This window comes from Salvelinus alpinus, chromosome 30, assembly GCF_045679555.1.
Source record: "Salvelinus alpinus chromosome 30, SLU_Salpinus.1, whole genome shotgun sequence".
NCBI lineage: Eukaryota > Metazoa > Chordata > Actinopteri > Salmoniformes > Salmonidae > Salvelinus > Salvelinus alpinus.
The window spans coordinates 14,616,321-14,641,933 of record NC_092115.1 but is presented as its reverse complement, the minus strand read 5'-3'; the positions used below and the strand labels follow the sequence as shown (position 1 = coordinate 14,641,933).

The following is a 25,613-nucleotide window of genomic DNA, read 5'->3' as shown; positions in this document are numbered from 1 at the left end:
GGCTTCAAAGCCAGGAGCATACCACCCTGCATTCCACTGCTGGCTTTCTTCTGAAGCTAAGCAGGGTTGGTCCTGGTTGGTCCCTGGATGGGAGACCAGATGCTGCTGGAAGTGGTGTTGGAGGGCCAGTAGGGATCACCTTTTCTTCTGGTCAAAAAAAAAGAAATCCCAATGCCGCAGGGCAGTGATTGGGGGCATTGTCCTGTGTAGGGTGTCGTCTTTCGGATGGGACGTTAAATGGGTGTCCTGATTCTCTGTGGTCACTAAAGATCCCAAGGCAATTATTGTAGGGGTGTTAACCCTGGTGTCCTGGCTAAATTCCCAATCTGGCCTTCATACCATCACGGCCACCTAATCATCCTCAGCTTACAATTGGCTCATTTCTCCCCTGTAACTATTCCCCAGGTTGTTGCTGTAAATGAGAATGTGTTCTCAGTCAACTTACCTGGTAAAATAAGGGTTAAATAAAAAACAATACATAGCATTAGCAATCCAGGGTTTATATTAATCATTGACTGCCACTGTATATCTAAAGGTGGGGAGAAGGAAGACAACTCTGCCGAGCCAGGTGGTGTGTAAAAAGATAACATCCTCTTGAGGGAGTCTTCCGTTGTTGAAGTACTATGGCTTTCTGTTCTCAGTTTTTTCCACTATTTGACTAACTTCAGAAGAAAGATAAATGTTACATGGAAGAGGTTGTGCTGATGTTAAAAGTATGATAACTTGGTCTGCTGTCGTTCCTATCCACCTGTCAACATAGAAAATGTAGGCTACCAACGTGTTCTCATTTCTAGAGTTTCTCTAGAAATAATAGGAATTTATTGAAAAAGCCATCCATAATACCATTTCAGAATCATCGAAAGTAATGTAAAAAAAAGAGCAGACATATTTCTCCGGCAGGGATATCCTGTTAAAATGCAGCATGCTTCAAATGAGACCTAAGTCTCAATGGTAATCACATATCATGACTTCACAAAGTATAACAAAATACCAGTTGGATTCAATAGACTACTGGAATAAACAGGCTTCCAAAGATAAGGTTTTTCTTTGCTCCAACAGCAGATAAAAAAGGCATGCTAGGTAAATGTTTCGTATGAGTCTAAAAGCGACAACATTATGCCATAAAAAAAAGTAAAAGTGAAATAGCAGTCCAGGGTGTTATACTCATACTCTGATCCAAAGAGTGGGGCGGGGGAATGACATGCGTATGTGTAAGTGCCAGATAGGTAAGGGGGTGGAGTTTGGCATTTAGAAGCGGGCATGGATTATCTTCAGAGGGTCTGTTTCCCACATTTTGGGGTCCCACGCCTGGAACCAGCCAGTGAAGGTTGGGGGTTCAGCCCCCTGTTTGATGGTGGTGATGGACAGCCCTCTGCGTCCAGAGGGGTCTGAGTCCACATAGTCCTTAGCTAGAGAGGGAGGGAGACATTAACATTAACAATGTCTACACTGTATTTCTGATCAATTTGATGTTATTTTAATGGACAAAAAAATGTGCTTTTCTTTCAAAAACAAGGACATTTCTAAGTGACCCCAAACTTTTGAATGGTAGTTTGTGTATATATATATATATATATGTATGACACACCTACTCATTCAAGGGTTTTACTTTATTTTTACTATTTTCTACATTGTAGAATAATGGTGAAGACATCAAAACTATGAAATAACACATATGGAATCATGCAGTAACCAAAAAAGTGTTAAACAAATCAAAATATATTTTATATTTGAGATTCTTCAAAGTAGCCACCCTTTGCCTTGATGACAGCTTTGCACACTCTTGGCCTGCGTGTTTGTCCTACCTATTTTGGGTGCTCCAGTTCTCTCTTCTGCATTTGCGTCATTGCCGATCCAGAGGAAGATCTGGCGGGAGTCCAGAAATGCTGTTAGCTTATTGACTTTCAGATTCACTCTGCATTGTTTTTTTAGAGCAGAAGATGAACACGCTTGTGAATTATGATATGGATGGGGGAGCTTCACCCACCTGGTCCCAGGTGTCCAGCAACATGACATCATCAGTGGCCAGGTCAGTTTGTTGGAAGTCTCCAGGAACCTCTTCCACCTGATGATTGGAGGATTACAATATGTTACAGCACTTTGGAACATGGGCACATTTGACTTTTGCATTGTACTTTGTATTACCTATGCCTTTTTCTCTCCTCCTGAGTGACACTGAATTTCCCATTGGGGATGAATTGAGAATATATCTATCCAAGAGAGTTAGTTACGTTAGACACACTCAACAACGATCCATCACTTACACTGAGGCATCCGGTCTTGTTGGAGCAGCCAAACAGGCGTGGAGGTTTGACCATGTTCTGCAGACTCTTGGAAGTCTGGTACTCCTTCTTCCCTCCCAGGGCAGACCAGAACCCAGCTAGGACAGAAAAGACCAGCATGGATTAGTCTCATTGGTTGTTTGGCACTATATAGTGTTTTGTTGTGATTTGTCAGGATGTGTGATGTTCTCTCTTTTCTGTCTTATTTAGGGGTACATTTCAATTGTCTAAAGTTGTTTCCTCTCCATGTAACATTTCCTTCATCAACACTGATCTGAAAAAAAGTAGATAGGCAATCAAATACATTAAAGGATGCGACCACCAAGTTGCTTTCCCATATCCTGTGATTTCAGGCTGTAGATGAAGGATAAGACAAGAAGAGGAAGCCACATTTGACTATTGAGATGCACCCCATGTCATACTATTGAGATCCAGCCAAATTAATAATATTAAGATGCACCCCACTTAATACAATAAACCTGTAACACTAGATGGAATCCTTACCTGGCTCCTTGCCCTCAGACACATTACTGCCACTGCCACCCAGGAAACCCACAACGTGCTTGGCGGCGGCCATTTCCTCCTCGCTGGCACCCACCCCTCTCCACACAAACATGGCGGTGGGAGATTTGAGCACAAACACGTCGTTGGTGTTCAGGAAGGAGGCAGAGGGCTCTACCTGAGAGAGAGAGGAGACAAAGAGGTGCTCAGAAGTTGTTCAGTCATTTTGATGGTTTAGGCTAAGAATTGTTAATCTTCCTCAAGCAATCACACACACAGGTACAAAGTGTGGTCCCACTTTGACATACATACACACACACACACTGAGAAGTCACCTCGACAGCTCGTGTAGCGCGGGTGGAGGATTGACGAACGTGGAAGAGGCGGGTGCTGCCAGTACCCGACTGTCCTCCTTTACGGGATGTCCCTCCATTATGGACCATCATGGGCTTGCCCTGGAACAGGCTCATCAGGTGGGGGGGTTCCTGACCCTGGGTCACACGCACCTGGAGGGGGAAATGGACACTTAATGATAACTATGTAGAAGAAAACCCATTCTAAAGTGACAGGTAATTCTGGTGATTTAATAAAATTTTTAGCAAAGATTGCTTTCCTTATTATAATATAATATACTGTCATGATGGAACATTATGTGTCAATATGGTAACCATTAAAATTGTACACACACTGGAAGTAAAACAAAGTGTGACTGCCCTCTGCTGGACAGTATAAAAAACTTTCCACAACTATTCAGTCTATAAAGACAAAATCCACAAGTGGTTCAATAATATGACCTCACTTGTGAGAGACTTAAATGACTGGACACCAATGCAGCAGCTGCCCTTGCCAAAAGATCATACATCACGCCATCGGCTTTATGAAGCACGATAAATGCAACAGCTTTGGCCTATTAACTTATAGTGCTTAGCCCAGTGACCGTACGAATCTAAATTTCACACCGTCGTACCTATTGCTCAGGTGCTTTTGGACTGTGAGTGTTGGGGACATGGGGATGAGATGGAGAGGATAGAGACCCACCTGAACAGGGGTTCCTCCCATAGAGTCATCCAGCTTCACCGTGAGGAAGGCAGAGGCTGCCAGCTCATCCTGGGTGCACTTCAGCCCCTGCCTGACACACACACAGATACAGATGAATAAACACAAACACACACACACACGTCAAGCTCACCTTATTGAGACCTTTCTACAGGTATCGAACATGCACTACTACAAGTACTGAGTCAGTTTTGCCATGATTATTTCAGATACATCCTTCTTTATGAACTAAGACTAGGAGAACACATCTAAGGGTTTCAGAATATTCCAGAACAGGTTGGGGTAAGGTAAAATACCCCGTTGGTGTGATTTGTTATTAATGATGTCACGTACACACACTGGGTTTCGATGTAATTTGCACTGACCAGGTGGCAAATGCACAGTAGATGATATGGTGTGGTAGCCTAGTGGTTAGAGCATTGGGCCAGTAACTGCAAGGTTGCTGGATCGAATCACCAAGCTGACAAGGTAAAAATCTGCCTTTCTGTCCCTGAGCAAGGCAGTTGTTCCCCGGTTGCCGACGACAGGGATGTAAATTATGGCAGCCCCCGCACCTCTCTGATTCAGAGGGTTTGAGTTAAATGCAGAATATACATTTCAGTTGTATAACTGACTAGGTATCCCCTTTCCTTGTAGAGGATGTCATTTGAACTGTCTAGATGTAAATAAAGATGTCATGTTTACAGCATAGTTGTGGATGATGTCAGGTGTAAAGTAGATGATGTCATTTTAACTGTTTAGGTGTAAATAAATTCTGTCATGTTTATAGCATATTTGTGGATGACGTCATATGTACTGACCAGGTGTAGATGATGTGCTGCTCCCTGCCTCCCAGCCTGTAGCTGTAGAGGATGAGGTAACAGTCTCCTCCGTAGAACTGGCCGTAAGAGGAGGGATCCACAGCCACCTTATCCACAGCCACCTTATCACCAACCTCAACACGCCAGATCTGAAACCAATAGTATAATTTTCAACGTGTATGTTGCTGCCCTGATCTGTTTGAAAAAGTGCCCAGCACCCTGATTGACCCTTTGCTTCAAAACCTTGTATTTACCAGGGCTAGTTTCCCCAAAAGCATCTTAAAGGCCCAGTGCAGTCAAAAACGTGATTATCCTGTGTTTTATATATATATTTCCACACTATGAAGTTGGAGTAATACTGTGAAATTGTGAGAATTATGATAATAATAATGCCCTTTAAGTGTAAAAGCTGTTTCAAAAGACTGCCTGAAATGTATGCCTGTTTTGGTGGGATGGAGTTTTGGCCTGCCTGGTGACTTATAAGAAAGAGAGTTCCAAACCTCTCTGCCAATAAAAGCTAGTTTTCAGTTTTCCCCTCCCCACTCAGACCATTCCCAGAAGGTCCTAGCTAATTTCTTGCTTGAGGAATTGCTCTTTGCTAAGAATCTATTTTAATTGAAAACAATCACTGTAAGGTACTTCATTGTTACACAAAAAAACGGCTGCATGGGACATTTAAGGCTAAGTTCATTGTTAGAACCTTAGTAGGAGAACTGTTAAATCTCCGAGCTGTTTCCCAAAACCAGCATTATTAACATTGCACTTCAAAACGCTCGTAATCTAACGCCTGCCTCAGACCACTCTTAGAACAGCGAACTGCGTCGTTAGATCATTTTTAGCCCTCCCGCGTCACTTTATACAGACTTAGTTCAGCGGTCTGAAACATACGGGCATCTGGTCCCCTAGCCAATTTAGTGCGGCACGTGGTTGTCTTTGTAAACATAAACAGACAGACTCTGGGCAAAATTACTATGAGAACCCTCACTTAGTTATTTCCATTGTAGTCCAATGTTGTTTGTTTTACCTGGACTTTGCCCTTGCCGTCGTCCACCATGTTGTGCTGGGCGGCCATGTTGTTGTTGGAGTGGAGGGTGGAGGCGTCGAAGGGCACTTGCTCCACCTTGGCGATGCGGCCGATGCTGTAGGCCTTACTGGGGCCCGTGGTCTGGTCCTTGTCCTTCCAGTCACTGAAGAACTGCTTGAACAGAGTGGTCTCGCCTCCTGCTGGTAGTACCTGGATCTACAAGGTCGAAGAAAAAGTAAGAGTCAGTTGTTCACCATGAACCTCGATTTCCTCTCACATGCATTCCAATAGCCAATTGATCATCTAAACTTAGTAGTATGGTTATGTGAGACTAGTTCACTATCAATATTTTTTTTCAATTCATTATTGTTCAACATTTTAAGTGACTCTAAAAAAATAAAATAAAAAGTGGACATAGCTAACAACATTTTGAACATAGCCTAGTAGTGACTGAGCAAGACCTAGCAACGGTCGAAATGTTTTCATCCATGCTTAAAAATGTTACTTCACATTATTCCATCAGCTTACCTGTGTCTTATCGGAGTAGCCCTTCTCTTTGATGAACTGCTGGGCTGCTGACATGGCTGCTTTGCGCTCGGCTGCATTGGCCTTGGGTCCTGTGATGGAGGTAAGATAAAGTTGATTAATCATCAACACATCTCAACAATACTCTAAAAACTCACAGCTGTGCACAGGGATTTAGTGAACATTTACTTGACTTCTCATTCTGTATCATGCACTATCCTACACAGTAGAAGTAGAAAATATTTTTTACGTTTTTCATATATGAATCACTTTGAACTGCATTCTATGTAAGAAATGTGTTGCATAAATAACGTTTGATATCCTGGCAAGTGTTTAAAAACAGTGACGAGGACTAGTCTACCTTTCCATACGAAGACGTTCTTGTCCACTCCGTTGTCCAGGATGTAGCACTCCTCGGCAGTCAGCATGGCCTGTTTGAAGGGGCTGGACGAGGCCACCACTGACGACTTCATAGAGCCAGAGGCATCGGAGATCTACAAAATACACCGAGATGAGATATCAATAAATACATACATTTATACTGTACATATATTCACAGTACTCCCTTGAAAAATCATTTGTTCTTCTCAAATGGATCCTTAAATAATATATAGTAAATGTTATGAACAACTAAACACATAACGTCCTAGATTCACAATGCATGTGAATGAGCTTGAGAGATCAACAACGTGTGAGAACTGACATGGACAACACCATTATCAAGAGAAGAGAACAATGAGATAGGGACAACACCATTATCAAGAGAAGAGAACAATGAGATAGGAACAACACCATTATCAAGAGAAGAGAACAATGAGATATGAACAACACCATTATCAAGAGAAGAGAACAATGAGATAGGAACAACACCATTATCAAGAGAAGAGAACAATGAGATAGGAACAACACCATTATCAAGAGAAGAGAACAATGAGATAGGGACAACACCATTATCAAGAGAAGAGAACAATGAGATAGGAACAACACCATTATCAAGAGAAGAGAACAATGAGGTAGGAACAACACCATTATCAAGAGAAGAGAACAATGAGATAGGAACAACACCATTATCAAGAGAAGAGAACAATGAGATAGGAACAACACCATTATCAAGAGAAGAGAACAATGAGATAGGAACAACAATTACAAATCATTATACTGATGTTGAACAACAAAGGTGCAGTAACATCAGTTACCATGTAGAGGGCACCCTTCTTCCTGTTGGAGGTGTCCACCTTCTCATCATCAGGGGTGCCAGGGGGGATACTGGGTTTGGGCCCCAGAGCCTAGGACAGATCCAAAATGGAGGATTAGCTTCATACAGAGACTGAGCAATGCCAGTCTCTCCCTTTTTATTTTTCTCTCTTATCCTCTTTCACTTTCTCTCACTCTCTTTCTTTCTTTCTCTCATTACATTGTTTTTAGAGCCATTGCCACACACTTGTTTGATGGGCCCAGTTGCAAAAGGCTATGGCACAGAGCTGGCACAGAAAGGACACATAGCACAAAGCTTTTGTGCCCATATATATTCCCACGGTGAGGGGTATTTCAATGTCCAGGGAACTCCTCATCAATGTATAGCACCATTTTATGATATGGTAGCACCATTTTATGATATAATATTTGAATGTTATTTGGATACAGTAGGTGTGTAAGTACGAGTGATTTGCTTGTGTGTGTGTGTGTGTGTGTCGCTCTTATATCCAATAGTTCTTCCCGGCTGTATGTAATAAGACTTAAGATTTCCTGGGGTAACACTGTAAGAAATAATACATAAAAAAATAAAATACGGCCTCCCGGGTGGCGCAGTGGTCTAGGGCACTGCATTGCAGCGCTAGCTGCGCCACCAGAGGCTCTGGGTTTGCGCCCAGGCTCTGTCGCAGCCGGCCGCGACCGGGAGGTCCGTGGGGCGACGCACAATTGGCCTAGCGTCGTCCAGGTAAGGGAGGGTTTGGCCGGTAGGGATATCCTTGTCTCATCGCGCACCAGCGACTCCTGTGGCGGGCCGGGCGCAGTGCGCTCTAGCCAAGGTGGCCAGGTGCACGGTTTTTCCTCCGACACATTGGTGCGGGTGGAGGCGCGCTGTGTTAAGAAGCAGTGCGGCTTGGTTGGGTTGTGTTTCGGAGGACGCATGGCTTTTGACCTTCGTCTCTCCTGAGCCCGTACGGGAGTTGTAGCGATGAGACAAGATAGTAATTACTAACAATTGGATACCACGAAATTGGGGAGAAAAGGGGGTAAAATAAAAAAATATATAAAAAATAATGCATAGTTTCCTAAGGACTTGAAGCGAGGCGACCATCTCTGTCGGCGCCATCTTGTACAAATTTGATTTGGATGTGTGTGTGTGTGTGTGTGTGTGTGTGTGTGTGTGTGTGTGTGCGTGCGTGCGTGCGTGCGTGCGTGCGTGCGTGCGTGCGTGCGTGCGTGCGTGCGTGAACGTGTTCAACTATACTTGTAAACAAACAAAAATTTGAACAACTGGGGTCAAATGCTATTTCTAGGGAGTTTAGGGTTAAGGTTAGATTTTGCTTCTCTGTGTGTGTGTGTGTGTGTGTGTGTGTGTGTGTGTGTGTGTGTGTGTGTGTGTGTGTGTGTGTGTGTGTGTGTGTGTGTGTGTGTGTGTGTGTGTGTGTGTGTGTGTGTGTGTGTGTGTGTGTGTGTGTGTGTGTGTGTGTGTTTGTGTGTGCGTTGGTGCAAGCATGTTTGTGTGTATCCCTCACCTCAGTGAGTTCCTGTGGCTCAGCACCTTCCTCCACCATGTGGAGCTTGGCCCTGCCGTTCCTCTCATTGTCCCTGATGTCAATGGCCACCTGGGAGGCCTTCAGCCTCTCAAAGCGGTTACTCTCACTGCCACACCACTGGTAGATATCCTGAAGAAGAGGTGGAAAAGAAATACAAGAAATAAAGGGTTTAGGTTTCCAGTGGTACCATGTACGTACAGATATTACTGTCCGTTCGGTGACTACGGGTTCTATGCGTGTATTGATATTCCATTCCAGGTGATTTCTGGTGTAAATAATTTTTACTTTTCATGTTAGTCAAAAGCCCTTCAGGCTTGTAGGGCAAAATCCTAACTTAAGATGCATAGCTTGACATTTTATTCAAATATTCCATTGGCGTCAATACATGACTAAGATGTGAGATACTGCACCTATAAGTGTTCATGTTACTTAGCTCGTAGCCCTGATTCCAGCTTACAGTTTTCCAATACTGTAGCCTACATATACACAGGCCAGATCTACATTTCACCTGTACTCTAGTGTAGAGTTTTACCTTGCCCAGGTCCACGATGAAGCAGTCTCCCTGGTTGAAGCTGGCCCAGGACAGTACCACCTCTGTGGCCCGGATGGTCCGCCTCCCCTTGATGTGCAACAGACGCTTCACGCTCATGTCATTGGTCACAACGTGCTGGAAGCCTGAAGCCACGCCCCCTTGCTGTGATAGGAGGGGTCAAATAATGTCAAAGAGTAAAGATGAGCTCAGACGCTTGTTCGGTGGTGCGCAATGTTTGAAACCTTGCAGCTTGAAATGTATTACATAAAACTTGCATTATTCCCTATTCGACAAGACCGAGAATAATTTCTGTTCTACACTACAGATTTCTACCTTAATGTGCTGTCAGCTGAGCCTTCCTGGTAAGACGCCACACAAAAACATGCATATGGATGTTAGAGGAAAATATTGAATCATGATAAAAAAATCAAAAACGGTGATAGTGGCAACATTGCCCGATCTGAATTCGAAACCAGATTTCGGTTTGCAAACCATAGATATCACTGTCCAAACTTCACTTTAACTCAAACAATTTGTCCATTGGTTTGGGGAAAAAACGTTGGCAAATCCTGGTTCTACTTTTCCTCTCAAGGGCATACAAAGTGTGTTCCCATGTTATGTGATTATGAAAATTCCCCAAATGAGAAACAGATCTACTCTGAGGGAGAGAGTTCTCCTGAGAAAGACAGATAACTTTCCATGGCAGAGAAGCAGCTATGTTTATTTTCATGGAAAGAATGTTTTATGTCTACAGGGTAATGAAGGGTTCAGATAATGAGCCCTAGCTTGGTACCCTGTTGCCCTCTTCCTCTTTTCTCACCCCTCCCTCTTTCTCCCTCTTACCCTCTCTCTTACTCTCTCTCTCTTTCTCTCTCCCCTCTCTCTCAATGTCCAGATGCTTTTTTATCAGCGTGTGTGTTTTGAGGTGGGGGTGGGGAGTGTAATTAGTGTAATGATGATATCTCATTAAAGTAAGACAAAAGTCTCTCTCTCATCTTACCCTTTTCCCCTCTTCGTTCTGCTCCCTCATAATCCACATCACTTTCTTTCTCCCTCTCGCTCCCTCCCTCTCTCTATTTTTCTCTCTCAAGGACACTGTGTGTAACTCTAAAATAAAAGGAAGATAGTTTCTACAAACCGAACATTTCAAAATGGTAAACAGAACTGTTTACCATTAATTAGTGCTATCTAAACCAAGGTCTGAGGCTTTTCTGGAAACGTAAAACAGATGGTGAGAGAAACAGCAAAGGGAAAAACTCTCAAACCCCACAGTTGTTGTATTTATAAGGATTTCAAAATGGCTGCCGTTGACATGCTGGTTGCAGTGACTATAGTGCCTGTCGCACCTTTGGATGTAAACATGACAAAGGCTAAGGGGAATGTCCGTTAATGTCTATGAACTTCAGACTCATTCACTTCATTGCAAAGTTTATGGGATGTCGCTAATGATTAAACCAGTGCTTTAAACCAGTGCTTTAATCATTAGTGACATCCCAGTGATGTCCAAACCGTATCCAGTTTTTCTATCCAGTTTTATCCAGTTTTTCAATATTTTCTATATCTTATTTTTGGATCAGTAATAATGACTTAATCCTTCTGACCTTATACTGACAGAGTACGTCAATGGATGTCCAAAGAGTATTCCTTCCTATTGCCTAACGCATTGCCACAAACAGGAACGATTGTAACAGAGATGTTGCAGATCGCTACGACCAACCCCTCTTGCCCTAACTGTTACCTTTCTTGTGCAACACAAACCCTTACATTTATAATGCACAATAAACCACTTCCTGACCATCAACTAACCCAGGGTTTCCCAAACTCGGTCCTGCCCCTTAGGTGCACGTTTAGATTTTTGCCCTAGCACTACACAGCTGATTGAAATAATCACAGCTTGATGATGAGTTGGTTATTTGAATCAGCTGTGTAGTGCTAGGGTAAAAAAACAAAATGTGCACCCAGAGGGTGCCCCAGGACCGAGTTTGGGAAACCCTGAACTAACCCACTGCTCTTGTTCAAAGTGTCATTAGTGGATGCTTAATTGGAAGAAAAAACAAATCACTTCCCACTCCACATCTTTCAGCTGTTAGCAGAAGAAGCTGACCTTGTACTTGATGCCAGACTTAAAGTAGCCCAAGAAGGTGATGGACTCATTGTTCTGGACCTCTCTGAACTGGACTGGCCCTCCGCCCAGGAAGTCATCCAGCTGGGTGGAAAAGATGGCCGCCGCTCCTCTCTCATCCTGAGAACACTCATCCCCTGGAGGAAAGAGAGCAGAGAAAGTTAGAAATCATCCACAGAGAAATTGCTAAAACTTGTTTTGACCAATAACGGTTAAGTATTGCCTTTCCAAGCCTTTATTCAAACTGTTGAGTATGGTATAGGTGACTGCCTGTTTTGGTTATAGACAATTTTATTTATTTTTTGTAATTGCAGTACACCAAGCTAAGTAGTGAAAGTCTACACACCGCTTGCACAGTCTTCACATTTTCTTGCCTTAAAATTAAATGGGGAAAAAAGGGACTAAATTTGACTTATTTCGTACTTATCTTCACTACCTACTCCACATTTTCAAAGTGAAAGCAAAAAATTAAAAACGAACATGTCTTGATTGCATATATCTTCACACCCCAGAGTAAAAACTTGGCGGAAGCACCTTCGGCAGCCATTACACCTGTGAATCCTTTTGAATCAGATTCAACCAACTTTGCACAACTCTCAGGGTAACATACTGTGCCTTCAGAAAGTATTCACGCCCCTTGATTTTTTCCACATTTTGACGTGTTACAGCCTGAACTTAAAATGTATTAAATGTAGATGTTGTGTCACTGGCCTACACACAATACGGAATCATGTGAAAGTGGAATAAGGTTTTTCGAAATGTTTATAAATTAATTACAAATGAAAAGCTGAAATGTCTTGACTCAATAAGTATTCAACCCCTTTGTTATGGCAAGCCTAAATAAGTTCAGGAGTAGAAATATGCTTAGCAAGTCACATAGGAAGTTGCAGGGACACACTCTGTGTGCATTAATAGTGTTGAACATGATTTTTGAATGACTACCTCATCTATGTACCCCACACATACAATGGTGTGTCAATACACCCAGTCACTACAAAGATAGAGGCATCAGTTGCCGGAGAGGAAGGAAACCGCTCAGGGATTTCACCATGAGGCCAATGGTGACTTTAAAACAGTTACAGAGTTTGATGGCTGTGATAAAAGAAAACAGGATGAATCAACAACCTTGTAGTTAATCAACAATACTAACCTAAATGACAAAGTGAAAAGGAAGCCTGTACAGAATAAAAGTATTCCAAAACATGCATTCTGTTTGCAATAAGGCACTAAAGTAAAACTGCCCTGAAAAAGTCCTGAATACAAAGAGTTATGTTTGGGCCAAATCCAATACATCACTGAGTACCACTGTTCATATTTTCAAGCATGGTGGTGGCTGCATCATGTTATGGGTATGCTTTTCATTGGCAAGAACTATGGAGTTATTTAGGATAAAAATAAACTAATAGAGCTAAGCGCAGGCAAAATTCTAGAGAAAATCCTGGTTCAGTCTGCTATCCAACAGACACTAAGAGACAAATTCTCCTTTCAGCAAGACAATAACCTAAAACGCAAGGCCAAATATGTAACCCATTTCAGGAAGCTAGGCGTATGTCGCACGTCACTACACAGGAATCAAATCAAATGTATTTATAAAGTCCTTTTTACATCAGCAGATGTCACAAAGTGCTTATACAGAAACCCAGCCTAAAACCCCAAACAGCAAGCAATGCAGATGTAGAAGCACGCACAGTGGCTAGGAAAAACTCCCTAGAAAGGCAGGATACTAGGAAGAAACCTAAAGAGGAACCAGGCTCTGAGGGGTGGCCTCTTCTGGCTGTGCCGGGTGGAGATTACATGGCCATTTAGGCCAGATCATTCTTCAAGATATTCAAATGTTCACAGATGACCAGCAGTGTCAAATAATAATCACAGTGGTTGTAGAGGGGGCAACAGGTCAGCACCTCAGGAGTAAATGTCAGTTGACTTTTCATAGCCGAGCATTCAGAGGTCAGGAGAGGCATTTGAACGTTTTGTTCATTCTTTTGCGTTTTTTGTAGTTGTTGCAGAAATGCCTTCTTAAACGTGAACATTCAAGTGCCCCAATAACAAACTGCCATCTGTAAATACGAATACAATTGTTAAATTACAAGCCTAGTTGGTTTAGCCACGGAAAGACAGGAACCTGTGGTTCTAGTCTGCCGTGAAGCGTTCATCCATGTATTACATGGTTACACTAAAACATTAAGTCAAACAAAAAGTAAAAAGTCTTGAAAGAAACAGGAGGTTGTGCTCTTCCTAAACACTTTCAATAGATTGGCGAGTGTTGTCGGTTCAGTAGTTCAATGTGATGTCAGTTACAGTAAGAGTCTAGCTACATTTTCAGATATTATCTAATTTAGTCAGAAAATCGTTTTCATTGCAAGTTAAAGAGTACTGTTAGCTAGCTAGCGAACGTTAGCTTGCTGGCTCGCTAGCTAACGTTACTTGTATGATCTCTGTAGTCTGTGTAATATTATTTGTATCTCAGAAAGCCATTTACCATGCTAATTATAGCCTAATGTTAGTTAGCTAGATAACATTGAACCTAGTTGGTTAGCTTTAGCTACCTGCAGATTCATATTAATGCATTTCATGCATGGTGGCTAGCTATGACAATCCGTTTGTACTGTATGGGTTGAGATTATGGTTCATATTTTAGCTAGCCAGCTTCATGTCTAAACATGATACTCCACTTCACCAGATGATTACATGACCCATCAAGTTAGGCAGGTGTGTCTGTGGGTGATTACGGCCTTCTATTGTATTCATGAACATGTGTACATGTCTAGACAATAGTGATCCATCCACTTAGCTAGATGTGGCTGGGGTGTGGTTATAACATTTCTTTCACATGACCCATCAATTTACACATGTGTGTCTGGGTAAGCATCATCTAATAATTTAAACACTTTCTATTTTTGATATTGCTACTATTCAAGAAACCATTTCACTGTACCGTTTACACCTTTTGTATCCTGTGCATGTGACAAATAAACTTTGCTTTTATTTGATATAGTGTGTGTTTACCAGAGATGGTAATGTGAAGAACAACATGACCTGCACCAAAGTCAGACTAGGATATAGGCCAAGGACTAGACCAAGTGTATTTTTACCTGGAGTTTTTCCCTTATTATAGGTTACTATTTTCCTGACTTTTAGTCTTGAAATCTTTTGTTGTTTACTACACTACCTTACTCACTCTGTTTAGCACATGGTCTCACATGTGAATCCTTAAAGAGATGGGTGTGGCTAAGGCTTAAGAGCATGTGAACGATGCTGAATAGGTATATTCAAGGGACATTCTCAAAAGTGGGGTTACAAGTTTAGAAACTTTCAAAGCAGAATTATTTCCCCATTGTTCCTCAACTGCAGTGTATGATGTTGTAGCTCTGAGTCTCTACTTTTATCCAATGTAAAAAAACACTTTCTAATTTTTCAACATAAGACCAAATCTAGGTGGTCGGTCACATATACAATGAATTTGCTTACCAACGACTTTGAATGTTCCTGAGTGGCCTAGTAATGGCAATACTTGGAAATGGCTGTCTACCAATGATCAACAACAAACTTGAAGAATAAAAAATAAAAATAAAGTGCAAATATTGTACAATCCAGTTGTGCAAAGCTCTTAGAGACTTACCCAGAAAGACTCACAGGTGTAATCACTGCCAAAGGTGATTCTAACATGTATTGACTCAGTAGTGTGAATACTTATGTAAATGATATATTTCTGTATTTCATTTTCAATCAATTTGCTTAAATTTCTAAAAACATATTTTCACTTTTTCATTATGGGCTATTGTGTGTAGATGGGGGCAAAAACATATCAATATAATCTCTTTTGAATTCAGGCTGTAACACAACAAAATGTTGTTGAAATGTCATTGAAATAACGTGATTCAAACAGTCTGTGCCTAGTTGTAACTCCATCCCAGGGTCAGGTTTTCAGAAGACCGAGGCGGGTTTTGCTTTTTACTTGGGCTTTCCTCCATTCATATGTATGTTGATCCTAACAAACTCCCCAGTCCCTGCCAGTGACAAGCATATGTCATGGTTCCTCCGGGCACCAGAGGGCGGTAGACCGCCCTAGAGACTATCTTTGCTACTCAGGTGATGCTTATCATTTCATTATTATTTTCCTTTTAAAATAGGTGTATTTTCTGTCCTTGTTTGCAGAAGCTTGATTTTGGTTGCCCTGTGTGTTTGTTGCCTGAGTAAGAGGTCTAGTGTTTGTTGGTTGTCAGTGTTACTGTTATCCTTCTTTTACCTTAATTTCAGTCAAGTATTTATGGTTATCCTAAACCATTGATTCCTCGTCTGGTCCAGTCTCTGCACCTGGGTCCAACCCCACCACGTCACAGCAAGCTTCTGCCCCAACATGGACCCAGCAGAGATCAACCAGATGAAAGAGGTCATAACCCACAGAGGAGCACTGTTGGGAAGACAGCAAGAACAACTCTCCCAGATCTCAGAGTCCCTCCGGGCAATCACCAATTCCTTCCGTCCACAGCACACCCTCAACCCAGGAGGAGCCAATGCCCAAGTCTCATCGCCCAGTGCTACAGGCGTTGCCGTAGTTCCTCCAGGAACCCAAGATCCCAGCCCCTGAGCAGTATGACGGCCACCCAGGAGGATATAAGGGTTTTCTCACTCAGTGCTCGAGTTACAGTCCTCCTTGTTTCACACCGATCAGGCCATGATCGCCTACATCATCTCTCTGCTCTCGGGCAGTGCCCTGGTGTGGGCAACGGCCGTATGGGAACAGCAGCCACCATCCTGCAGCTCCATATTAGCCTTCGCTGCCGAGCTATGTCGAGTCTTTGACCACCCAGTCGGTGGACGGGAAGCAGCAAGCTGACTGTTCAGACTCCGCCAGGGGGCCAGACCAGTGGCTGACTTCACCATTGAGTTCCGTACCCTCGCCACCGAGAGTAGGTGGAATACTAAGGCACTGGTTACCGCTTTCCACCAGGGTCTGTCTAACTCTATCAAGGATGAACTGGCTGCCTGGGAACTGGGAGAGGACCTTGAGTCCCTGATAATGCTGGAAATCAGGCCTTACAACCGCATCCGAGAACGGGTGAGACAGCGTTTTTTTGACACCACCCCAGTATCCCGGCTTTCTGAGCACCCCACCTGAACCCAGCATTGAGGAGCCAATACAGCTTGGACACACGTCTGAGCCCACAGGAGCGTGACAGGCACATGTGTGAAGGCTGCTGCCTCTACTGCGGAGGTTGCGGTCATCACCGTGCTACATGTCCAGAGCTGATGGTAAACACCAGGGCTCGCCAGGACAAGGGGAGACCCTGATGAGCTGTGCAGTTACCTCCTGGCTACCCAGTCACTGTCAGTTACTACCCACAACCCTCCACTGGGAAAACCGTCAAAACCAGATTCAACTCTTCGTGGACTCTGGGGCCGCAGATAACTTCATTGATCCCCTGTCTGAAATGTCCCATCCCTCTGCAGATTCAAGCCCTCGATGGACGCCCCATTGGCTCTGGCCAAGTGGAATATCAGACCAAGCCCATTCTACTGCAGGTTGGGCTGAACCACTCAGACTCTTAGTTTTCTTTTGATCACTGCTCCAGAGAACCCACTGGCTAGTGCTACATAACCCTCGATTCTCCTGGTCCACGGGACACCTACTAGACTGGGGTAAGGACTGCCAGACCAAATGTCTATGACCCCCACCAAGGGCCTAGCCGTGTCCTCCTGCATCCATTGAAGACCAAGACTTCTCCTCTCTCCCTCCCGAATACTTCGACCTCTGGGAGGCCTTCAGTTAGAGGCCACCCTTCTCCCTCATCATCCATACGACTGTGCCATAACTCCTACCTGGCTCCACACCTCCCCGGGGCCATCTGTACTCTCTCTTGACCCTTGAAGCACCAGTCCTGGACAATTACATCCAGGAGTCGCTGGAGGATGGATTCATTCGACCATCTACATCCCCAGCTGATGCAGGCTTCTTCTTTGTGGGTAAGGATGGAGGCCTGCATCCGTGCATCGATTTAGAGGGCTGAACCGGATTATGATCAAGATAGTCCGCTGCCTTAGAGTTGGCCCACTGGGCCAAATTCTTCACCAACGCTTACAATCTGGTGAGAATCAGGGAAGGAGATTTAGTGGAAAACTGCCTTTAACACCCCTAGTGGCCACTATGAGTATTTAGTCATGTCTTTCGACTACACAGACTTCCCCAGGACATTGTCTCATATCGGGGCCCCCAGTTCGTCGCACGCTATTGGAAGACCTTCTGCTCTGTTGTGGGCATCGGTAAGTCTCTACTTGGGGTTCCACCCACAGTTGAATGGGCAAATAGAGCATGCCAACCAGGAGCTAGGGAAGTTACTCTGCTGCTTCGTCTACACTCAGGCCAGAAACTGGAGCAGATACCTCGTCTGGGCGGAATATGCTCAGAACACACTGCCGAACTCATCCACTGGACTGTCACCCCCACCTGCCCGACATCAACATCAGGCAAACCGGCACCAAAGACCTATTTGGCTCCTCCGACCGGGTCAATGGGTGTGGCTGTTCACCCATGATCTTCCCTTAAAGGTGAATTTGTGGGAGCTCGCTCCTCGCTACATAGGACCCTTCAAGATTCTGAGTCGCATCAACCTGGATACCTATCGTCTCCAGCTTCCCAGGTCCATGAAGTTCTGTCTGTCCTTCCATGTCTCTGGTCTCAAGCCAGTCCCTTCTCTCCCCCCCACCTGCTCCTCCGCCCCCTCGACTTGTGGATGGCCAACCTGGCCTACACTGTCTGACGTCTGTTGGAGGCTTGCCGGGTCTGAGGGACCCTGCAGTACCTGGTGGACTGGGAGAGCTACGGACCCGAGGAGGGGGCGTGGGTGCCGGCCCGGTACATCCTGAATCCGGGTCTGGTAAGAGACTTCAACCGATTACGTGGTGGTCGTCAGGGCTCCGCAGCTGGAGCCGCTCCTGGGGGTGTACTGTCATGGTTCCTCCAGGCAGCAGATGCCGTCCTAAAGACTTTCTTTGTTACTCAGGTGTTGCTTATCACTTAATTTATGATTTTTCCTTTAAAAAAATGTTTTCTGTCCTTGTTTGCAGAAGCTTGATTTCGGTTGCCTCTGTTTGTTGCCTGAGTAAGTTTTCTAGTCCTAGTGTTTTTTTCAATATTACTGTGATCCTTATTTTCAGTAAAGTATTTAATTTTATAATAAACCATTGATTCCGCGTCTGGTCCATTCTCTGCACCTGGGTCCAACCCCACACATCGCAGCATACCCATAACATGATGCTGCCACCACAATACTTTGTATTTTTCACTCTGTGTTGTATTGGATTTGACCCAAGCCTGTCATTTTTAATTTAGGCCAAAAATATATCTTTGCCGTGTTGTCTTCCAGTATGACTTAACGGCCTTGTTGCAAACAGAATGGATGATTTTGATGGGATTTTTAAACACAGGCTTTCTTTTTCTGTCATTCAGGCCATTAATGTGGAGTGAATACCATGTTATCCTCTACTTTTAAGTATTGCGGTCGCAGCATCCTGTTATGAGTATGCTTGTCACCGGCAGGGACTGGGGAGTTTGTCAGAATAAAAAAACAAAGGAGCCCAGATAAAAAGTTAAAAGAAACCATGCGTCAGTCTTCTGAATATCTAACCCTGGGATAGTTTGCTTTTCAGCGGAACAATTACACACATGTTTATGCCAAAGACAGACTAGAATGGCTTTCCTATAGGTGTTGAGTGTTCCAGAAGGAGCCGGTCTCAGTCCTGACTTAAATCCATTTGAAAACAAGATATAAGGTTTGAATATTGCTGTCCAATAATTCCTTGCCAAATTTACTGAGCCTGAGAAATGTTTACATATACAATGGATATGTTGTGCAAAGTTGGTAGAATCTTTGATTTATGGCTGTAAAAAAACAAAAGGTACTATCACCAAGTATTAACTCTGGGGTGTGAAGACTTACAATCAAGACATGTTTTTGTAAAAAATAATTGAAAAATGTTTCACTTTGAAAATGTTGTAGGTATTGTAAAACAGTAGGAAAAAACAATCCTATTTTATATAAAAAAATGTGACGACTGTTCAAGGAGTGTGTAGACTTTCACTGGGTACTGTATGTACATAAATGCTTATTTTAGAACTGGTTTGATCAGATTCAACAAGAACTCCACCAAGAGCCAGAAAGTTATCTTTACTACAGCTAAATATGGTTTGAGTTTTGCCCAACATGTGGCTGAAAAACTGAAACAATGGGGTGGAGTTGTTTGCAACTGTGCGTGGATCCCTCTCAGATCTCAAACGGGAATGATAGAGAATGTTAGATCAGTAAGGCCGCCACCACAGCAAAGAACTGAAGCCTCGATCAGAGGGAGAGCTAGGCACCACATAAACCCGTCCAGACCCAGGCCTCTCTAATGTGGCTGGGTAATGACTAACAGGCACTGGTATGCTATGTGTGAGAGCCGGCAGCATGCACACTGTGTTCACTCGGGTTTGTCTCAGTGCAAAGTTGAACTGACAAACTAGACAGGGGAGAGTTGGAGGGAAGAGGAGAGAAAGACAGAGAAAGAGAAGAAAGGAAAGAGAGCTAGTGAGGGAGGGAGGGAGGAAAGGAAAAAGAGACAGAGACAGAAAGAAGGAGATGAGGGAGTGTAGTGTAATTACTTGTGGGCTTTCTTTGAAGATGTGCACTTGCATGTACCATGCCCAGAGCTTTTTGCCAATTGAATCAAGCTAATAGACAAGACAGGAAAACAAGAGGGGAAATAGAATTACACAACTTCATTTCACACAAGTTTCAACACTCTTGTTATCTCAACACTTAGATACAGTGTCAGGGTGGAAATGCTTTCTCACATGTGTGTTGAGAAAGAGGAACATTTCCTGCTAAGTAATATTTGTTATATGCAGATTCAGTGTCTACAATACGTGTATATTTGACCATAGCTATAGGGTATTTATACACATGCGCACTGACAAAAGTAATGTTTTCTATGTGTAGATTAACCACAGCTACCACAGGTATTTCTACATTATTTATACCATGCAAATTCACACGACCTTTCGTGGTAGAAACCGTGTAACAAAATAGCAAGTATTATTTGGTTTGTCCTATTTCACTGTTCCAACCAGCAAAATACATTTCTGAGCCGGATCAAAGCCCCCAAAAAGTACCGGTTTAAATCGTTCCTTTCTGTTCTTTTAAAATCTCTGAAATCGTAATTGTTTTACATTTAGTTCGATGTTAAAAAACTTAACCAATCATGCAGTAGGAATAGAGCATCTTGCTATGGAGCAGGCAAGCTACAGCTCAGTGAGTTGTTTACAGGCGAGATGAAAAGATAAGTGTCAGGCGTGAGATGCAACTGAAATGTTGCGGGTTGGGAGAGAGCGAGAGAGGGTAGAGGACGAGGCTTGACTTGAAACGCTCGGCATCTTGTAATGACATGTAGTATCTGAATTAGGCCTACATTATTATACCTACGGAGGAGCGGTTTCTAGGGAGGAACTTTGAATGTCTTTGAACTTCAGAGTTGGCTTAACGTTGGACCAGAAAAGCTATCTAGCTAACAAGCTTGTGTGTGCAGAGCGGCACCAGAATTAAAAACACATCTTACCTTTCAGTAGTTAATAAATCCAGTGTGAAATGTGATAACTATAGTATCCCTAACTAGCATTGAAAAAGTTTATCCATTGTTCTCTAATTAAAAATCTCTCCCTATCTTCTGAATCACGCTTATAACGTCAGTAGGCTACAGCTAAGCTTCGGAGGGGACGGTAGGCAGATGTTCAGCTGGCAGGCAGATTCTCAGCCGGCAGGCAGATTCTCAGCTGACAGGCAGAAGCTGGAAGAAGTTTCTGATTGACAGAGGGAGGGCTTTGCATAGGCGCTTTGTTGCCTTGATGTAAAATAACGTTATTAACCGGTTTCCATGCTTTTAAAATAATGGTTCTGTTCTGGAACAGTATAGTCCACTTTAGTTCCTGGTTCTGATTCTTTCCCTTGAAAATGTTTATTATTTTCCGGTTTTCTGTTCTGTTCCCTGAACCGGTTCCAACACTTTAAAAGTAGCTCTTCCATCCCTCTCTTTCTCAAAGTAAACATTGATCTAAGATGACTGGACGAAAGCAAGAAATCTACTACATAGATCTCTCAGATCCAGTCCATGTCCAATCAGTGGTTACTTATAGGAGTCTAGTGTAGTCTGTTTGTCTGTAGGTGTGTACTGTGTGTGTGTGTGTGTGTGTGTGTGTGTGTGTGTGTGTGTGTGTGTGTGTGTGTGTGTGTGTGTGTGTGTGTGTGTGTTTGTGTGTACGCAAATCTTACCCATCCACATGTGTATGTAGTAGGAGGGAGCTGCAGTTGTGTAGAGGAGCAGATAGGCATCTCCTGTGTAGAAGTTGCCATGCAGGGCCTTGGGGACAGGCTTCAGGTCCATGTTCTCAATACGCCACACCTGCAGCCCTTTCTCCTTCCCTGCAGTCACAAACTCCTTGTGTGACACCATGACAGCTCTGAGAGAGAGAGACAGAGAGAGAGAGAGAGAGCTGGAGCTTCAAGAGGCAGACATACCATAAAAGTCATAAACATCTATTCTTTTATAACTTCTCTTTTTAATGGTTCAATATGCAGAAATCTCTCCATTTCCTGGTTGCTAAAATTCTAATAGTTCACCTACTTTCAGTTTATGTAACAAAACAAGCAAGTATAGTGTAGCAAATCATTGTACTAACCGCTGTGAAATATATTTTCCATAACCCAAAATATTGTATTTTCAGCTGTTTGAAGCTTGTTTAAAAAAACGAAAGTAAAAGACGCAAAAAACTAAATTTAAGAACGAGAAGCATAGAAATAGTGCACATAGAACAGATCTAACGCTTCTTAGACTTGCTTTCAATGAGAATGACAGATCTATAACCCAAATTTCTAAGTGAATTTGGTCACTCCAAAAAGTGCCATATTGCAGCTTTAAATAAACAAACGCAGAACCAATAGATAGCATTGTCTCATTCCTGTCCACTCTCTTGACTCAGACACTGTGTGCAAGATGATACAATGGAAGCGATGCAGGTACAGAGGACAAAGACCCGGATGCCATGTCAGTACCCGGAGAAGGCGAGTGGGCAAGCTGCCGTTACCGTCAATACTACTCGCCAACGTGCAATCATTGGACAATAAATTAGACGAGGTACGATCACGAATATCCTACCAACGGGACATCAAAAACTGTAATATCCTGGCCTCCCGGGTGGCGCAGTGGTCTAAGGCGCTAGCTGTGCCACCAGAGACTCTTGGTTCAAGCCCAGGCTCTGTCGCAGCCGGCCGCGACCGGGAGGTCCATGGGGCAACGCACAATTGGCCTAGCGTCGTCCGGGTTAGGGAGGGTTTGGCCGGTAGGGATATCCTTGTCTCATCGCGCACTAGCGACTCCTGTGGCGGGCCGGGCACAGTGCACGCTGACCAGGTCGCTAGGTGTACGGTTTTTCCTGGTGCGGCTGGCTTCTGGGTTGGATGCACGCTGTGTTAAGAAGCAGTGCGGTTGGGTTGTGTTTCGTCTTTCCCGAGCCCGTACGGGAGTTGTAGCGATGAGACAAGACAGTAACTACTAACAATTGGATACCATGAAATTGGGGAGAAAAAGGGGGGTTAAAAAAAACAATGTTTCACGGAATCATGGCTGAATGACGACATGGATATTCAGCTAGCGGGATATACGCTGCACCGGCAAGATAGAACAGCACACTCCGGGAAGACGAGGGGGGGCGGTCTGTGCATATTTGTAAAGTCTCTAGATTTTGCTCGCCTGAAGTAGAGTATATTGCCGAGAGAGGTTTCAGCTATACTTTTCATGGCTGTTTATTTACCACCACAGACAGATGCTGGCACTAAGACCGCACTCAGTCAGCTGTATAAGGAAATAAGCAAACAGGAAACCACTCACCCAGAGGCGGCGCTCCTAGTGACCGGAGACTTTAATGCAGGGAAACTGAAATCAGTTCTACCAAATTTCTATCAACATGTTAAATGTGCAACCAGAGGGAAAAAAATTCTAGATCACCTGTACTCCACACACAGAGACGCGTACAAAGCTCTACCCCGCCCTCCATTTGGTAAATCCGACCACAACTCCTATCCTCCTCAATAAAAGATAAACAAATTTATGACCAAATATTAAAATACCTTTCTCTCTCACACAGACAAACACACACGCTTGTCTTTTCATTTCCACATGGGGATAATCCAATAATGTACAGTGCATTCGGAAAGTATTCAGACTCCCTTGACTTTTTCCACCTTTTGTTACGTTACAGCCTTGGATTAAATTGTTTTTTCACCCTCTTCAATCTACATACAATACTCCATAATGACAAAGCAAAAACAGGTTTTTAGACATTTTTGCACTGTATAAAAGCTGGATTGTTGATGCTATATGTATTGGCCAATGAGAGATGTTTCAGACACCAGTTGGCCATATTGACACTCCCCAGAAGGAGCATAGGAATTAATGGAATTCTGTATTTAAAGCTGCAAGATGTAACTTTTTGGGCAACCCCAACCAGACTCACATAGAATTGTGTTTTATAGATCTGCCATTCTCATTGAAAGCAAGTCTAAGAAGCAGTAGCTCTGTTCTATTTGTGCTAATTCTATGCTTCCTATTCTTAAATTTCGTTTTTTGCATTTTTTACTTTCAGGTTTTGTACACCAGCTTCAAAACCTGCAAAGACAATATTTTTGGTTATGGAAAATATAATTCACAACGGTTTAGATGGTACAATGATTCTCTACACTACACTTGCTTGTTTTGTCACATAAACTGAAATTAAGCAAACTATTATAATTTTTAGCAACCAGGAAATGTCGGAGGGATTTCTGCATAGTATTTTTTTGTTCTAGTGAAAAAAAATTATACTATAAGGGGGAAAAAAATTATATTTATTTTCATGTTTTATTTTGATGTTTACCTCACATAATATGACTTAAAAGTATGCATTAAGGTGTCTGTAATAAGGTGTCAGTACATTTTTACAACGGTGGGGGAGTGCCAAAATGGAGGCGGGAGGCTTCAAAACGGTGCCTAATATATATACTATATAACTCATCTAGTGTACTAGTATAGGTCTATAAAATAAATCATTGGCATAATCTGATGGATATAATAATGAATCTGATGCACTTCGAACTCAATGGTGACATTTTTCCATCTTCGCAGGGAACATAACAGAATAGGCTAGCCTGTGCCCCCAAATGGGCTGGCTGTGCTGGGAAATGTTATCAAGCCGAGTAGTATAAATTATCCCATGCACAACTCTCAATATGATAGGCCTATTTACAATTCATTGATAAAGCTGGTAAAATAAAGGCATTTGTTTGGCTATTAGTCAACTGCGTAAAGAGTTGAAGAGATAATGTTTCAGTCGAGCTCTGTTCAAATTTAAAACAGGAATAGACCGAATTTACTGTCGGTCACACACATCTGGATATGAAATCATTTGGAACTTTGCGCAAATTTTGGAATAATTAAATCCAAACTTCAACAGTGTCTACGATTGCGCACGATAATTTAGACAAAGCTCGATAAAAGTTTAGGCGTAATAAAGTTTCCATAGAGACCATTGGAGGTTCAAACAAGTCTCGCAACTTTGTAATAAAATGCATTGCAACAAAGAATCAAAGTGCACCAAATTATAATACAAAATTAATTAATATCAAAAAGAAACTCACGGTTTGACAGATGTGTAACGGAAAATGAGAGAATGGGTGCTAAGTGAGCAGAAACAGATGTGGACGCGAATACAACTTCTTAAAACGCCTGCTTGTGGAGTGTTCAGCCCTTATGGGGTTGGCATTGAAGCAACGCATGGATTGGTCGACAATCAAAGCCATGAAAAAAAGAGCTGTATAGAAAAATCGAATGAAAGGTAATTCGTCACATGCTTCGTAAACAACAGGTGTGGACTAACAGTGAAACGCTTAGTTAAGGGCCGTTCCCAACAATGCAGAGAGAAAGAAAATAATAGAAAAGAAAAACATAATAATACAAGTAATAAT

The 25,613-nt window shown here is 43.0% G+C and overlaps 1 protein-coding gene across 3 annotated transcripts; it reads right to left on the bottom strand.

Moving 5' to 3' along the window:
* Positions 1-781: 781 nt before the first annotated feature.
* On the bottom strand, positions 782-25,422 carry LOC139559639 (gelsolin-like). 3 transcript variants are annotated; one of them, XM_071375803.1, is made up of 17 exons: positions 25,287-25,422; positions 21,888-22,114; positions 11,569-11,723; positions 9,465-9,626; positions 8,912-9,061; positions 7,385-7,474; positions 6,550-6,682; positions 6,192-6,280; positions 5,664-5,879; positions 4,640-4,788; positions 3,822-3,912; positions 3,119-3,289; positions 2,787-2,961; positions 2,265-2,380; positions 1,988-2,065; positions 1,806-1,866; positions 782-1,409 (listed from the first exon to the last, which is right to left on the bottom strand). In XM_071375803.1, the coding sequence occupies exons 2-17, from the start codon at positions 22,066-22,068 to the stop codon at positions 1,249-1,251; spliced, it is 2,178 nt and encodes a 725-aa protein (XP_071231904.1). In that variant the 5' UTR covers positions 22,069-22,114; positions 25,287-25,422; the 3' UTR covers positions 782-1,248. The 3 variants fall into 3 exon arrangements, with proteins under 3 accessions (XP_071231904.1, XP_071231905.1, XP_071231906.1); XM_071375804.1 differs by having other exon boundaries at positions 21,888-22,075; positions 25,287-25,416; XM_071375805.1 differs by lacking the exons at positions 8,912-9,061; positions 9,465-9,626.
* Between the last annotated feature and the right edge of the window lie 191 nt (positions 25,423-25,613).